The sequence below is a fragment of the Argopecten irradians genome, chromosome 14 (genome assembly GCF_041381155.1).
Source record: "Argopecten irradians isolate NY chromosome 14, Ai_NY, whole genome shotgun sequence".
NCBI classification, from domain to species: domain Eukaryota; kingdom Metazoa; phylum Mollusca; class Bivalvia; order Pectinida; family Pectinidae; genus Argopecten; species Argopecten irradians.
Genome location: NC_091147.1, coordinates 27,629,800 through 27,647,383, shown reverse-complemented (window position 1 = coordinate 27,647,383; position 17,584 = coordinate 27,629,800). Strand labels below are relative to the sequence as shown.

General features: G+C 36.1%; 3 protein-coding genes across 3 annotated transcripts in view; 2 read left to right on the top strand and 1 right to left on the bottom strand.

Moving 5' to 3' along the window:
* The window catches only part of LOC138306927 (UDP-glucose:glycoprotein glucosyltransferase 1-like), a 33,523-nt gene extending 29,041 nt beyond the window's left edge, over positions 1-4,482 (bottom strand). Inside the window, exons 1-6 of the mRNA XM_069247499.1 lie at positions 4,441-4,482; positions 2,803-2,921; positions 2,376-2,461; positions 1,535-1,665; positions 1,178-1,284; positions 698-872 (exon numbers count right to left, since the gene is read on the bottom strand). Of these exons, the coding sequence (XP_069103600.1) occupies positions 698-872; positions 1,178-1,284; positions 1,535-1,665; positions 2,376-2,461; positions 2,803-2,921; positions 4,441-4,458 (636 nt within the window). The 5' untranslated portion in view covers positions 4,459-4,482. The remainder of the gene's footprint in view (positions 1-697; positions 873-1,177; positions 1,285-1,534; positions 1,666-2,375; positions 2,462-2,802; positions 2,922-4,440) is intronic.
* The window catches only part of LOC138306926 (uncharacterized), a 119,672-nt gene that overhangs the window by 9,709 nt on the left and 92,379 nt on the right, over positions 1-17,584 (top strand). The window lies entirely within an intron of this gene.
* LOC138307231 (RNA-binding motif protein, X-linked 2-like) lies at positions 6,889-16,949 on the top strand. Its single transcript, XM_069247870.1, has 5 exons — positions 6,889-7,025; positions 10,490-10,648; positions 11,804-11,933; positions 15,950-16,133; positions 16,417-16,949. The coding sequence occupies exons 1-5, from the start codon at positions 7,012-7,014 to the stop codon at positions 16,923-16,925; spliced, it is 996 nt and encodes a 331-aa protein (XP_069103971.1). The 5' UTR covers positions 6,889-7,011; the 3' UTR covers positions 16,926-16,949.

Here is a 17,584-nt window from a genome sequence, read left to right as displayed (position 1 = left end):
TCATTTTATCTACCTACCTTTATATTGAGTTCATTTTATATGTCTATATTTATACCAAGTTCATTTTATCTGCCTACCTTATACTGAGTTCATTTTATCTGCCTACCTTTATACTGAGTTCATTTTATCTGCCTACCTTTATACTGAGTTCATTTTATCTGGCCTACCTTTATGCTGGAGTTCAATTTATGTCCGCCTACCTTTATACTGAGTTCATTTGTCTGCTACCTGTAATACTGAGTTCATATTTATCTGCCTACCTTATACTGAGTTCATTTGTCTGCCTACCTTATACTGAGTTCATTTTGTCTGCCTACCTTTATACTGAGTTCATTTTGTCTGCCTACTTATATACCTTATGAGTTCATTTTTTATACTGAGTTCATTTTGTCTGCCTACCTTTATACTGAGTTCATTTTTCTGCCTACCTTTATACTGAGTTCATTTTGTCTGCCTACCTTATACTGAGTTCATTTTCTGCTACTTATACTGAGTTCATTTTATCTGCTATATTTATATGATATTTACTCCTACCTTACGAGTTCATATTGCCTACCTATACTGAGTTCATTTTGTCTGCCTACCTTATACTGAGTTCATTTTTCTGCTACCTTATACTGAGTTCATTTTTCTGTACCTTTATACTGAGTTCATTTTATCTGTCTATCTTTATACTGAGTTCATTTTATCTGCCTACCTTTACAAAATGTCGTAGTATGTAGGTAATCTCCTTCTTTTCTGCCATTTCTCGTAGTTGTTTGTGAAATTCTGGAAAGCCTTCATTCCCCACTTCAGCATACAGTACTACGACAATACCATTATCAGCCGATCCAGGGAATGTATGATCAAACTTGAACACTGGTGGCTTGGGTCTAGAAAAAGAACAAAAAATACCATACATTTGAATTAGAACCTTTATAAATTATAACGGTACCTTTTTTGGTCCTGCTCCTCAGAACAGTGGGATGTCTAAAAAACTAAATGTATATAATATTGTAAATTACTCTAGTTTTGTGAATACCTTGGAGACAGCTTTTCACAAATATTAGCAATTTTTTATGTAAAGTTTATAGGTGATGATTATAACATAAGGAGGTTTCTTATTTGCAGAATTATCATGACAATATGTCAAAAACCAACAAGTTCACTAAAGTGTACACTTCACTTAAATACTTACAAATCTGCTGCTTTTTCTACCAGTGATTTCACCTCAGCTGGGTCACAAGTTGTTTGTCCATGAATGTTTACAAATGCAATACAGTCATCTGGCCCTTCACCAGCCAGCTGAAATTTAAAAGAATATCAGCAACACCATGAATATAATATTGTATTTGAATTCAAAGTCTTGAATTGATTTAACAATGCTCATGACAGTAGAGACTCCAATTAGTATCTTTAAAGTGACCCTACATCACCAAAATAATTCTTATTTCTATACAACCTTGACCTCAACAAAATATGGCAATGACCTTTTACCCTAAAATTTGACCTACTGATTACCTTTAACCCTATAGCTAAAGGTTGACCTACTGACCTGTTGAAATGTCTCCACTGCTGGGGAGTAAATTCTCAGGGAAAGTGAAAGCTGAAGTAACTTGACCTGTGAAGGGGAAATAACCTTTCCAGCAAACTTCAGGATCATGTGGTAGTTCCCTTCATCAGTTTCTGAAAGAAACGCAGTAATCTTGTGTTAGTATCTGTTCATCATTTTTTGTAATTAAAAGAATCCTTAGAAGTAAGACAGGAGAATCTTAACCTGTAGGTTTTAAAAGATAATTCAGATGTAGACTACTGGTATATACTGCTGAATAAACACATCTCAAGGAATTAAGATGCACACTTATCTTACTTCAAATTGTTTGAATGTTATTTTTTTCTTTCCTTTATTCATATGCATTCATTATTTGCGGATATAACATAGAGTATAAGGCTACGAAATATAAGTTAAATTTGTATCCATAAATGTCCCCACCTCAATTTCTGAAATTAACAGGAGAATTGGCCAATAACACTAATCCCACTAGGGGAAAATGATCAAGATAATTGGGCAAATTGAAGTCCCCTAGAATATGTGAAAAATATGCCAGGAAGTTGTTCCTCTAACCTAAATGGACCCTAAATACAGTACACACACAAGGATGATGTCCATATAAAGTGCCTCATCTAGTCTTTTCTTATATGTTTGTCAAAGTTCTAAATATAAGTCATAATGAGTTATGACCTGGTTTTTGCATATATGCTTTATCTTACCTATAGAACAAGAAAGACATTCAAGGCACCTGGTATAATGTATAGGAGATAAGAGTTCAGGCAAAGCTTTTTCACCAAAGTAGGTCAAAGGTCAAAAAAATCCATCCCTATTAATCTGTACTTACCTAATGCTGTGGCTTTAGGGTCTAATTTTGCAATCTCTCCGACATACCTCCAGAAGGATTCGGGACTCTCTTTGGCAATGTACTCACTGTAATAATTAAGTCAATCAATGTTCCTCATCTTTTTTAACATTTTGTAATCCAAAGAAACTCCCATGCAATTATACATTTCCGATTACAATGTTTCAATGTAAAGAATGAGGAAGATTTGTTGATAGTCTAAATCAACAGTTGACTTAGCTAGTTTCCAAGCAAACTGATCAAGGATTAAAGAGTATGTTTCCTTTATATCAAGAACAAAAATCTCGAGACAAATTACTGACTCCATCATTCAGCCATGCCAGACAACATTTCATAATATGCAACATGTGCCAACTTTAGTTGCAAAAGTTTAATTGTTTTTTTGGTCAGATGAAAATAAGAAATTTACCTTGCTTCAAGCAAGAGAGGTGTTGAATTCCATTTGGCATTTAATGCCACTGTGATTGGCTTAGAATTACTCTGCACTACTGACACAAGAGACAACACTAAACTTATTGACAGCAACATCTGTAAAAAGAAACAAAGCAAGGTAATCATCACCATTGGCAACATGAATTTTGTGAATGGAAAGTATTTGACTCAATAAATGCCCTAAGCTCTCCCATCCCCAATTTTTTAGGCCTTAGTTCACTTACCTATCTTCATTTCTAAATCTTTCATTTTTGAATGCAGAATGAAGTTTCGTTATTTTATTTCCTTTGCAAATTGATTTGTGACTTTGTTCTTAAGCATATTCATGTTGTTACATTTAAAGACCTACTTCTTAAGCAACCCCTCAATATTCTCAACTTTTCAAATGCCCTGAGTTTTTATTGAATCACTTACAGTATTTCTTGTACCAAACTTTTAGATATACATTTGTTAAAGTAGTGGGTCGGTGTGGTTTGTACATAGTGTTAAATACTGTCATTTTGACTCAGCTGACGGAGCATGTTTTTTGGTTCAGTCGGTAGAGTCAAATATTTCCGTGCCGGTGACCCCGGTTCGATTCCTGGTCGGGACACTTGACAGGAATCATATGTGTATTTGGTCATGTTCTTCTACACATTTATAGGCCAATAGACATTTTAAAATACTGAAAATCAGTATGTGTTACAAACCCCTTAAAATTAAAGATTGATTGGAAATAGAGTGTACATATGAAACATTGCCTTGCTGAGCTACCAATGAATGCAAGGAACACCATTTTCAAAGCCATCAGGATCTTAGGACTTTTAAGTTACATATTGTATACAAAAAAAAAAAGGTTTCTGCATATAACCTTCAACATTCTATCATTGAGCTACCTAGCCACCAATTGCAATGAGCCAACAACTATTACACATGTATATGCATATATATAAGCTAGTAACCAGTCTAGGTTTCATCCTCCATACTTCCTGTGGTAGATATAAGGACAGTGATAGTAACCAGTGTAATATTGAGGGTGAATGGGTTTGAACCTTGAAAATGTATCTTAATATTAGTCAGATTCTCAACTTACAATTAGGGGCAGCATATCTAGTGATTAATTAAGATGTTCGGCATATAAGTGTATGCTCTCCATCCCTTAAGTTCAAATCCCATTGAAATCAAGTGCTAAGTGCTTGTGGTTAGCATAGGAGTGTACCTGTAGGAGCACATCTGTACCACAGGTGTCGGGATTCTGTATAAAAAAAATATGGCGCCTATAACTGTTCTCTGCACATATGCATGTACATGAATATAGCTTTTATTAATGTACACGAATTCCACGGCATTACTTCCAGAATGTAAGAATAGAAGAATCGCGCATCACCTGGGATGACAACACGATCAAGGTTTTTCTTCCGGTTTGTAAACAAATAATGACGTGCGACGCGTGGCATAAACTGAAAAATCAAATCTCCAGTTTACGTCATTCCGAGCACCTGTCTTCTTAACATTCGTTCAAAGTATTACCATTATCTTCATTTCCTTCTATAGAATACTTCAAATATTCAAGCCCCTATTTACTTAAGTGAATATGTGTTTTTTATAACAGAGAAAACGAAAGGCCGGTTTTTACCTTCATGGAAGACGCCATCTTGTAGTCCCGTTAGTGATGTGGTCAGCTTTGATTGGTTAAAAATAGTTTACAAACAAATTTTATCTTAAATTAATATTTATTTTACCGATTAAATGTTAAATCAAATCATCAAGAGAAATACGCAAATAAATAGAAAATGATATATGTGAAAGCAAGAATAAGAAGAAAAAGATTTGGAACACGGTAGGGGCCACACTAAATGTCTGATTGGTGAAATCAGCCCAGCGTAAAATCGGCCCAGGAACACCCAAGTGAAATCGGTCCTTTTATAAGTTATACAGTTACAGCGATTTAGCTTTGTTTGATCTTATTTCTAATGTTTTTTATCTGTTGTGACATTCTTATAACATATCTTTCATTACGAGTTATTTTTTGGTGTTTGATTATTTAGGGAGCATCAAGGGAGGCAATTCACACATAAAATCCTGACTTGTACAACAAAGTTGATAATTATAAATTTACATTACAATATAGTCCTAAATTAACGTGACATACATATTAGGTACAGTATATATCGATTTATTAATTTAAAGTAATGTTTCACGTCTATGCGCGACGTAAAATACCAAAATACTTCAAACATAATTTCGGCCCTAACGTACATTCATGGACCATTCCATATATAGCTACATACGGTACATTTTGGATCCGCCACAAATGTAAAATTTTGTTGTAATACGTTTATATAATATTTTTTTTATAATGTACTGGTTTCTAGCAGTAACCATTGACTCTTATTTTTTCTTTATATGCAGTTAAATGACTCCGTTCCAAAGCATGTCTTAAAGTAAAATGAAAGAAAAATTAATTAAGATAGTGTTTATTCTTACTTCATCGCAAAGTTTGATGCTGCATTACAATGATTATGAAAATAACTACCATTTACGACCAAGTGTAACATAACTTTCAGTTACAAGTACATAAAGGAAACAACTAAATGCAAAAGTTTGTCCGATTCCACAAGGTTTAATGCTTTGTAAAGAGTTTGCATTAAAGTATTCCGTCTTTGCATGTTACAGAGTTAGCTCCCTTGCGGGTAGGTATCGAATGTTACGTTATTATTTTGTGAGCGCACGTCGAATTCTCCGAAACGTATGACGTTACGATCGCAAACACATGACGTCACAATCAGTACCTACCCGCAAGGGCAGATAACTCTGTAATATGCAAATATAATAATAATATATAATAATAATATACTAAATCCAACTCTCTGATTGGCAAATTCTTTTTCTTAATATACTACGAAGAAAAATTCCGAGAATGGCGCAAAAATAGTTCATTGAAAAATCAAAAGAACGTCGTACGTTTAAACCAAGGACGTATATGAATCCTTGAACCGTTTTTAAACGTACTTTATGTTATCACGTAGTCTGAAAAATTAATTATAAGCATTGATTTAACGATTTTTTAACTTCATAGAGTTAGGAAATAAATTTTGTTTGCAAACTTTTGTGAGAATCACACAGTTTGCAAACAAAATTTCTTTCATACCGCGATGAAATTAAAAAATAGTGACTTCAATGCTTAAATGAAAAATGGCGTTGCGGTAATGGGATAAGGCGTTGCGAATGAAGACTAACAATTAAAACATTTACAAACAAACAAAAAAGTTCAATTTACATTAAAATTACTTTATACTAGATTGATTGGCAATATTCAAATCATGTACAATTTCGAAAAGAGTTTAGGTATCGTCCATCTAATTTGAAATAAGATTTAAAGTAATATTTCATAGCTATGCGCGACGTTAAATAGCAAAGATGTGAAACGTTACTTCAAACCTAATTTGGTCCTTACGTACTCTATTACATAAAATACAATGCATAAAACAAATTATAAACCATGCTTATAGATCACATAATTTCAATAAAAAGAGTCTTTCAATATATGAATTATTTAGATACAGACTATCCATAAACTGTTTAAAATATATTATTAAAAATGTATTTATTTTATCACATTTTTGAATATTGATATCTTACATACAAAAATATGTTAAAATTGAATTATTTATCAATAATCTAATTAAAATAAATTTATACCATAGATAACTAATGTTGGTTAAGAGTAACTCAGTATATGATGTAGTTACTGTTACAACAACAACAGCGGTCGTGAACTGGGCCAAGTAGACCGATTTTACTCTGGGCCGTTTTAACTTACTAATTACTCTGGGCCGATTTGACTCTAAATCGTGTGATTAGTACGAGCATCGTCATCAAATAATAAATTCTACTTGCACTCTTAATATAATATATAGTATGTATTATAATCAAATAATAAATTCTACTTGTACTCTTGATATCATTTTCGTTCACTAATTCTGCTGTAAGAATTAAATCCGCGTATATTCTGATCCTGTCAGGTTTGGTATTCTCATGTTTATTCCTAAATATGCCTTGCCAGACTTACTTTCTCTACACATGCGCATTATATGTTAGTGGGTGATCCGGTTTTGTACAGTACATGTTCGAGTTTGGCAATACGTCTCTTGACCTGTTAAGCCCGAATACGACCAAAAAGCTCTACTAGCACCAATTTGACGGAATGAATCCACTTACGTAAGTTGACTTTACTGGTTTTTTTTTTTCAAATATTAAAGTTAAGCATATGATATCATACTGCTACAGAACTGCTGAACTTTTGACCGGCGGGCCGAAAATGTCAATGTGCCGACTTGGTTATGGTCTTAGTTTTTCCTTCTGTTAGATTTACACCCCTTTATTAAGTTCTTGTTTCATGGCCGGAAAAAAACCGAAGGATTATACACAAAATTTGCACAGGTGAGTTTTTTGTTTCAATCATCGTTTTTTGTAATAACTAAGAACATTGGATCATATTCCAATTTACTGTAAAACTCGACTGTTTGATTTTGAAATACATTTTATCGGCAGATCTCTATGTGTTATGCCACTGTGATTTTCATAGCTGATATCTTGGCTATTATAGCCGTATTTGGCTATTATAGCCAACTCAGGGACTTCTCCCCCGACCTGTCTGAAAACGACCTACTGTTTAGCTTCTGTGCTTTTAGCTTAATTTGATTCTCGCAAATACATAGCTAGATTTAATATTTTTAAAATCCAACATTTCGATTTTCTTAGTAAAAATACGAGAGGAACCCGCATAATCCTTACACGCCGATAGACCCGGAAAATAACTAATCCGAACGGAAATGACAGGGAAATGTAGTTTCCGTAACGTTTATTAATTACTCAATAGGTCCCGGAATTTTGTTTTTCCTAAACCCGGAAATACCATATTCGGGAAAAGAATGTTAATTTTCGTTAATGGAAATTCCCGCCATAATCCGGACAATTTTGTGTGTCGCCAACGTGGCCGAGAAAATGCCAAGACACATCCATACAGTCTTGTGTATACAATAAACAATTTCACTTGACACTGAGTGTGTTTTAATAACGACAGTTGCCAGGTCATAACACACGGGTGTTCACTCAGAAACACCTCTTTCACACGGGTACATGCAGTCCCCATATAACGGGTTCAATTGGTGTTTCAGTAGGAGATAACAATTAACTTCAGTGTTGTAAGATTGAGCTACGCAGAGATCTACTTGTAGAAACCAAAAATCCGTATTGTTATTAAATATTTTATTATTTTTTTATTTTTAGCTCACCTGGCCCCAGAATGGGCTGGATGAGCATTATGTCATGGCGCGGCGTCCGTAGACGTCCGTACCGTCCACCATCCGTCCTCCGAGAAGTTAGAATTTCCGTTGTCCTATGCGTTGTCCCAGTCGTACGTCGTCCATGCTACCGTTCCGTACGTAACGCCTTCAAACATTTCCTTTAAATAGCTACTTAGTACATAGAGTTCTGGATGGATGGAAACCAAATTTGGGCCACTAACAGCCTTGGGTGGATGGGGACACAGAAATTGTATAAAATTTTGGCACTGACCCCCGGCGGGCAGGTGGGTGGCTGGGGCCCCCAAAAGGGGAAAAAGATGAAAATCCAATGAAAAATCGCTTACTTGTGTCCCGAGAGTTCTGCATGGATTGTAACCAAATTTGGCCAGAAACATCCTTGGGGGAAGGGGAACAGAACTTGTATAAATTTTGGCTCTGACCCCCGGGGGCAGGAGGGGGCGGGGCCCAATAGGGAAAATAGAGGTAAATTCTATAAATCACTACTTGTCCTAGAGTTCTTCATGGATTGTAACCAAAAATTTAGCCAGACAACATCCTTGGGGAAAGGGGAACAGAACTTGTATAAATTTTGGCTCTGACCCCAAGGGGGCAGGATATGGGCGGGGCCCGATATGGGAAATAGAGGTTAAATCCATAAATCACTACTTGTCCTAGAGTTGTGCATGGATTGTAACCTAAATTTGGCCAGAAACATTCTTGGGGGAAGGGGAACAGAACTTGTATAAATTTTGGCACCTGACCCCGGGTGGCAGGAGGGGCTTTAAATTGCTACTAGTCATAGAGTTCTGGATGGATTGTAACCAAATTTGGCCACAAACATCCTTGGGGGAAGGGGAACAGAACTTGTATAAATTTTGGCTCTGACCCCCCGGGGGGCAGGAGGGGCGGGGCCCAATAGGGGAAATAGAGGTAAATTCTATAAATCGCTACTTGTCCTAGAGTTCTGCATGGATTGTAACCAAATTTGGCCAGAAACATTCTTGGGGGAAGGGGAACAGAACTTGTAATAATTTTGGCTCTGACCCCCCGGGGGCAGGAGGGGCGGGGCCCAATAGGGAAAATAGAGGTAAATTCTATAAATCTCTACTTGTCCTAGAGTTCTGCATGGATTGTAACCAAATTTGGCCAGAAACATCCTTGGGGGAAGGGGAACAGAACTTGTGTAAATTTTGGCTCTGACCCCCCGGGGGCAGGAGGGGCGGGGCCCAATAGGGGAAATAGAGGTAAATCCTATAAATCGCTACTTGTCCTAGAGTTCTGCATGGATTGTAACCAAATTTGGCCAGAACATCCTTGGGGGAAGGGGAACAGAACTTGTATAAATTTTGGCTCTGACCCCGGGCAGGAGTAGAGGGGGGCCCAATAGGGGAAATAGAGGTAAATCCTATAAATCACTACTTGTCCTAGAGTTCTGCATGGATTGTAACCAAATTTGGCCAAAAACATCCTTGGGGGAAGGGGAACAGAACTTGTATAAATTTTGGCTCTGACCCCCGGGGGCAGGAGGGGCAGGGCCCAATAGGGAAATGAGGTAAATCCTAAAATCGGCTATTGTCAGAAATTGAACATTTGGCCTTGGGGTTAACAGAATTCGTATAAACTTTGGCTTTGACCCCCTTGAGCAGAAAAAGTGGGGCCCAATAGGGGAATTAGAGGTTGATATTCAAATTCCTTAAGAAAATAAACAATGAACTTGTATCAGAACATTACTTGGCATTACAAACCAGGTGAGCGATACAGGCCCTCTGGGCCTCTTGTTAATTCGATACTTTTATTAATTATCAGATATTAATTATATTATTACAAAAAAACATTGTAAATATTATTGAATAACAATATGATAATAATATATATATGCGTATTTAAGGCTTTTAAAAAGTGTTAAAAATTACAATAAAATGTTGTTTCGCACATGACCCTTTTTTTTTACCCTTTCACCCGTTTTATCAAGGGTGATCACCCGATTTGACCTCATCAGAGGTTGGTAATACTGGGGGTTCCGATCACTTACAATCTCTACACACCTGGAGTGGACTATCTCATGGTAAAACTGAAGGCAGCTCAGAGGAAAAATCTGAACCAATCACAGGCCTGCAAAGGTTTCCTTTGAAGACTACAGAGAGAGAGAGTTACGCCCAACTTCAAAGCCACATAGTCAACCAGTGTACCATCATAGGCTCTTTTGATGTGTATCAAAGGACTAAATTACCTATTCTGTTGGCTCCAGTTTTACCATGAGATAGTCCAGGAGTGTAGTGATTATAGGTGATCGATACCCCTGGAGTATCGAGGATGGCAGGGAGCAATATGCAAAGAAAGACCATATCAGTTTAAAATTTCTAAATATCTTTTCAGAAATGTAAGGAACACACAGGAACTAAACAAGAGGGAGTTGGAACTTGGACTGATTGGAAAGAAATCTTGGCATGATAAGTATAAAGATAGTGCATGGGTATTTATTGGAGGGCTTCCATATGATCTTACAGAAGGGGATGTCATCTGTGTTTTTTCACAGTAAGTACAACAGATAATGTAGAATCCTACAAAAACATACAATATGACTCTCTACATGTAAATATTTATAAATTGTATAACAAGGTCATTTGAATGTGATAAAGCTATAGGCTGTTGATTGTGAATTCATACCTTCCAAAATTTGTAATGTCAGAATCGAAGTTATGAATATAAATATCAAACCTGTTATTTTTCAGGAATTGCAATGAGGAAGAAAGTGCGAGAGCTAGACTATTAATAGTTCAACTAAGTCACTTATCGTTATTACTGCATGGTCATGTTTAAAGGGACATGAACCTTAAATAATTTGTTCTGTATGCTTAGATGTAGTTTTCAGATAATTATTGCATATTTTATTACAATGATTGGTTATCTAAAACGACAGGAAAACGTGGGGAATACCTACCTCAAAAATGATAAAAATAGACTGTCATATTCTATTTTTGGAACACAAAACAAAAGCTGGCCGAAAGCGAGGTTATAATAAACAACAAACTTTGTGACATGACAAGGAATATTAGTTTTCCACATTTTAAAATTAATTTTCTAATTTACGATGGTTGACAAATGAAGTTTATGCCATATTTGTTATAGAACAATTTGTATTTAAATAACGTTAGAATGCTAAGTCAAAAGTCAAAAGAGACTTTTCATTCGACAGGGCACCGCGAAGGGAGGTTACTGACTTATATGAACATCTCACAAGTATAAAGTATGGAGTTGCTCCCGTCTCTTGCATTTCAGTGATGCATTTATATTTACCTACTTTCCTAATCGCGCACGTTACTGACTCTTGACGTACACTGTTTTCTATCGGGATTCGTTTGTGTTCACTTCACCCACGTTTTTGACCCACCATTTTGTTTACATATGCAGTGCATTGTGGGAGGTCACTAAAGTTCAACACTACTATACTATCGTTACAAAATTTGACCGGGCGGTTCTAAATACAGAAAGATGGAATTTCCATTAAAATTATTTTATTTGATACATTTGCATGATAACTGATATATATTACTTAGTAAGGTATCTGACACGTCTTAAATATGTATTTTACTCAAATTTACATGGTTTATTTAGGTTCATGTCCCTTTAAGCATACACCCACCCAATAATTATGAGGAAAGACTGAATTGATAATGATTTGTTGTTTAGGTATGGCGAGGTGGTCAATGTAAACCTAGTACGCGACAAACAATCTGGCAAGTTTAAAGGGTTCGGCTTCCTGTGTTATGAGGACCAGCGCAGCACAGTGTTGGCAGTGGACAATCTGAATGGATTTAATGTAAGTTTTCCACCGTCATGGTGTGCAAAAGCCTTGAAAAGTCCTTGAATTTATGTGTTGGCCTTGAAAGTCCCTAAAGGGACTATATCGTTAAAAAATCATGTAATAAAAGATAAAAAGAATTATAGAACTGAAAATAATTGTAAAAGTTGTGTACTTTGTGTTAATAACAAAATTTTAAAAGTTTGTATCAGGCCACACCAATTTGAAACCTAGTTCTTCAGGATTTCCCGCCCCTAAAATGGAAAATTTTTTTAAAAAAATTTACACAATTAACAGGTTAACAGAAAATACCTCTCACCTCTTGTCATATTTCCATTACATACTCTAAAGCTTCATAGAATGTATGCTGTTTTGCTTGTCAAATTTCCATTACAAAAAAAAATTGTTTGCAAACTTTTGTGAGAATCCGCTACCCGGAATCACACAGTTTGCAAACAATTTTTTTTTCATACCCTGATAAAATTAAAAAATAGTGACATCAATGCTTAAGTAATCTAATGATTTAGTAGTACCTTTAAATAAATAGTTTAGCCTTGAAAGTCCTTGAAATTCGTCAAACAGCATGGAAAGGGCTTTGAAAAATACATCTGTTGTTAAATGACATTTTGTTTCCTCATTTTAAATTTATATTAAAGCGTAAAATAAACACGAGATTTGATCAAACTTTAGACACATCCCAAAACTACATTTTATGAACTATTTATTCATCATAATCATAAGTAATCATGGTGAATAGTCAATACAGTAATTTTTAGGTCACCTGAGACAAAGTCTCATGGTGACCTATTCTAATCACCTTTTGTCCGTCGTCGTCCGTCGTGCGACGATAAACTTTTTACATTTTTGACTTCTTCTCCAAAACCACTGAAGCAATTTCAATGGAATTTTGTACAGACCTTCTAAGGTATAAGACCAATCAAAATTGTGAATTGTATGGTCCCCATCCCCCAGGGGGCTGTGAGAGGGGCCAAAAAGTGTAAAATTGACTAAAACTTCAAAAATCTTCTTCTCTACTCACAGATGAGGTAGAATTAGATACTCATCATAGATAGAAAGGTCTTAAGGTCCTTTACAAAAATGTGAATTATATGACCCAGGAGTCTTTCGTTTCCCCTGGGGAGAGGGTTAAGTTTACTATAGTTTATATAGGGAAACACATTTTTGAGCATTATTTGTCATTTGTAATAGAAAATAATTCAAATGTTGTCAGAATATCAGTATGAGATGGCCTTTGAAACTTATTAACAAATTTTCCATGACTGACCCAGGGGCCTAGCTTATGGCGGGGTGGAAATAGGTAAAACTTCCAAAAATCTTCATCTGAAATTCTGGAAATGGTAGAATCAAATATTTTTTATAGATTGAAAGGTCTTTTCAATAATTGTGAATTATATGATCCTGGGGTCTCACGTTTCTCCCTTGGGAGGGGGTTAAGTTTACTATAGTTTTATATGTGGGAAAGCACATTTATGGGTATATTTTTGCTCAATTTTCAGAGTAAACGAGTCAAACTTGGTTAGAATTATTAGCCTAGGATAGCAGTTTAACATCATATGCATATTGGTCCTGGCTGACCCCCTGGGGGCAGAGGAGCGGGGCCTCAAGTGGTCAAATAGGCTAAAACTTCAAAAATCTTCTAAAATTCTGAAATTGGTAGAAACAAATATTTATGTAGACGGAAAGGTCTAAAGGTGTTTTAAAAAATTGTAAATTATATCACCCTGGGTCTCGCGTTACCCCCTGGGGAGGGGTCAAGTTTTCTTTAGTTTATATAGGAAGAACACATTTATGAACATATTTTGCTCAATTTTCATAGGAAATGAGTTAAACTTGATTAGAGTTAATTATTAGCCTGAGATATACAAGTTAAAGATGTTCCACCGCTGTCAAATGGTATTTTTTCACTATCAAAAACAAGAGCAGACGATTTAGTATTTTTCTTCAGTTACAAAAGTTACTTACTTTGCACCATTACCACCATTGAAAGTTTGAGCTTCTAATTTTACTTCAAGTTAAAAATATGAAAAATGATTTAGTTACAATCCATACAGAACTCTAGGACAATTAAGTAGCGATTTATAGAATTTACCTTTATTTCGCCTATTTGGCCCCACCTCTCCTGCCCCCGGGGACCAGAGCCAAAATTTATACAAACTCAGTTCTTATTCTCCCAAGGATATTTCTAGCCAAATTTGGTTACATTCCATGCAGAACTCTATGACTAGTAGCTATTTAAAGGATTTACCTCTATTTCCCCTCTTGGACCCACCCCTCCAGCCCCCGGGGGGCCAGAGCCAAAATTTATACAAATTCTGTTCCCCTTCCCCCAAGGATGCTTGTGGCCAAATTTGGTTACAATCCATGAAGAACTCTATGACTAGTAGCGATTTAAAGGATTTACCTCTATTTCCCCTATTGGGCCCTGCCCCTACTGCCCCCGGGATGTCAGAGCCAAAATTTATACAAGTTCTGTCCCCCTTCTCCCAAGGATGTTTCTGGCCAAATTTGGTTACAATCCATGAAGAACTCTATGACTAGTAGCAATTTATAGGATTTACCTCTATTTCCCCTATTGGGCCCCGCCCCTCCTGCCCCTGGGGGGGTCAGAGCCAAAATTTATACAAGCTCTGTTCCCCTTCCTCCAAGGATGTTTGTGGCAAAATTTGGTTACAATCCATGAAGAACTTTATGACTAGTAGCGATTTAAAGAATTTACCTCTATTTTCCCTATTTGGCCCTGCCCCTCCTGCCCCCGGGGGGTCAGAGCCAAAATTTATACAAGTTCTGTTTCCCTTCCCCCAAGGATGTTTGTGGCCCAAATTTGGTTACAATCCCATGTAGAACTCTATGACAAGTAGCGATTTAAAGGATTTACCTCTATTTCCCCTATTGGGCCCCGCCCCTCCTGCCCCTGGGGGATCAGAGCCAAAATTTATACAAGTTCTGTCCCCCTTCCCCAAGGATGTTTGTGGCCAAATTTGGTTACAATCCATGCAGAACTCTAGGACAAGTAGTGATTTATATGATTTACCTCTATTTCCCTATTGGGCCCCGCCCCTCCTGCCCCTGGGGTGTCAGAGCCAAAATTTATACAAGTTCTGTTCCCCCTCCTCCAAGGATGTTTGTGACCAAATTTGGTTACAAGCCATCCAGAACTCTATGACTAGTAGCGATTTAAAGGAAATGTTGACGGACGGACGGACGGACGGACGGACGACGGCGCCGCGCCATGACATAAGCTCACTGGCCCTTCGGGCCAGGTGAACTAAAAATCACTGACCGACATCAAGGGACAGTGTATAATGTTTATATGTCTTTGTTTCATTCTATATCTGTACTCAGGTGATCGTTAAGGCCCATGGGGCTCTCGTTCCATAAGTTGTAGCTGACAGAACATATGATTTTTGTAGTGATTGAATCTAAATTTGAATTCAGTGGGGCCTTGAAAATGGCAAAAAAAGTTTTGAAAAGTCCTTTCAAAATTTCTGCATGAACCATGACTAGTCATAACTGGGTTTATTGACCTTTACTTGATGCTTATCATAAGATATTGGACAAACTGGAGAACATATATATGAAGGTAGTAAAAATTAAGTTAGTTTACTTTACAGTATTCTTACTGCCATTTGTTCTCCAGTATGTGCATGGATACACCCTGTAAAGACACAATCTACTTGAAACATCTTCTCCTTAATGTGTATAGTGAATATCTGTATTTTAATCAGATTGGCTGATGAGACAGGAACTAACATCATGATCATAAAATTTCAAGATATAGACATGTATGGTCCAACTTTACAGGTCTGTGTTTTAAACACTTTTGCTGGCGATTAATTTTCATGATTTTTATTGCCTGCAGAATAAAGAATCACATGCACTACCAGAATAAGTTATAAAAATCTCAATTCTTGTGAATGTGCAGCCTAGCTTAAATACTTCCCTCAGGTTAAGATATCCCTATATGTAGGTTGTTATCAATTCATTGTTAATATTTTGCCATTGTTTTTGACCAGTTATTGAACAGGACTATTCGTGTTGATCATGTGGAAGGTTACAGACCACCTAAAGAGCATGGCAACGAGGATGAGGTCACTCAAAAACTTCGGTCAGAGGGATGTGCCCCTAGAATCGAGGAGGAGGAAGAGAAAGAAAGTGAGGAAGAAGACTTAATTTTGCCGGTGAAAAAAGAAAAGAAAGGTAAACCAAACACAAAAGCTTAAGTGCAGTGCACTGGCCATGGTACAAGTGTAAGGTCATTGTGGTCATCGGGATGTTTTAACATTCATAGTCAAAGGACATGTCACTTTTAAAAAAATAATTTTTACGTTCAAACTACAAGTTACAACACAAAGTTAAAGTTATGAAGATATATTTATATACCTTTTTCAGATTTATTTCAAACTGATGAGTATTTTTTTTTAAGAAATTTATTTAATAGTTTAAAAAGATTTAAATCCGATTCTTTTTTCTTATCTTACAGAAAAACACAAAAAATCAAAGAAAAAGAAAGAAAAGAAGAAAAAGAAGAAGAAAGAAAAAGACACTAAATCAGATTCTAGTGATAGTGATGAAGAATCTACTGATGAAAACAAAGGAAATGTTCAGGTTAAAAAGGAGAAAGTGGACCGTGGATATGATAGGGCTCTCAATAACAGTTCAGGAGAGAGAGACAGCAGAACAGACAAACAAAGAATTGATAATAGATATGGAGATAAAGATAGGAAATATGATGATGAAAGGAGAGATAAACAATTCACAAATGGAAGAAAAAGGAAGACTGAAGAAAGAACAAGTGATAGAGACAGGGACAATTATGGGAAGGGTAGATATGGAGAAAGAGAAGGGGATGGATATGATAGAGATTCAGGAAGGGACAGATATGAAAGAGATCGGGGAAGGGAGAGATATGACAGGGAAGAGGAGAGGGATAGATATGACAGAGATCGGGGGAGGGAAAGAGATGACCACAGAAGATACAGAAATAGATAATAAAGAACTTTTGTTACATGCTAACCTTGTGGTACTTCTTGTTTTTCATTTCAAATGATTTTTTCTTTTTTTTTTTCTTTTGGGGGGGGGGGGGGAGATAATATTTTCATTTTCTGATCATCAGATGGTGCATTTACAAATAGTATTTTATGATATCACTTTTTGGGTTAGAAATGTGCTAAAATATGACTAAGCTTATTGAATTTTCTAGATATATAGATGGTTTATACAATTGTCATGTATATAGACATTATACATATCCATGTATATGGTCATCATGTGATGTTTCACAGAAAGATTGTCACAAATCCTGCCACTTCAGGCCTATTTTCCAGGCAGGATAGCTTACATTACCACTTAATCCTTGTAATTCATAGTCTAAAACCATCTCTGTATTCAATTTAGTATCTGTGTGAATGTGTAATTAATGAAGATTCTAAAGTTACCATTCATCTTATGTTAGGGTATATGTACAGTATAACTCGGTTGTAACATTCAAACCTATCAAAATCACTTTGTTATAATCAAAGTTTGTTACATGTATACATATTGCAGATATTGTATAGGAACTTTGTCAGAGAATGAAAATTGCTGCGTTATAGCCATGAATTTGGTGTAAGCGTATTTGTTAAAAACAAATTTTACTGTAAATGTACTGT

Excerpts from the sequence above, each read along its gene's own strand:
- LOC138307231 (XM_069247870.1), top strand. Across the intron at positions 11,934-15,949 it reads ACAATCTGAATGGATTTAAT|TTATTGAACAGGACTATTCG; the intron begins GTAAGTTTTCCA and ends GTTTTTGACCAG. Across the intron at positions 16,134-16,416 it reads GGTGAAAAAAGAAAAGAAAG|AAAAACACAAAAAATCAAAG; the intron begins GTAAACCAAACA and ends CTTATCTTACAG.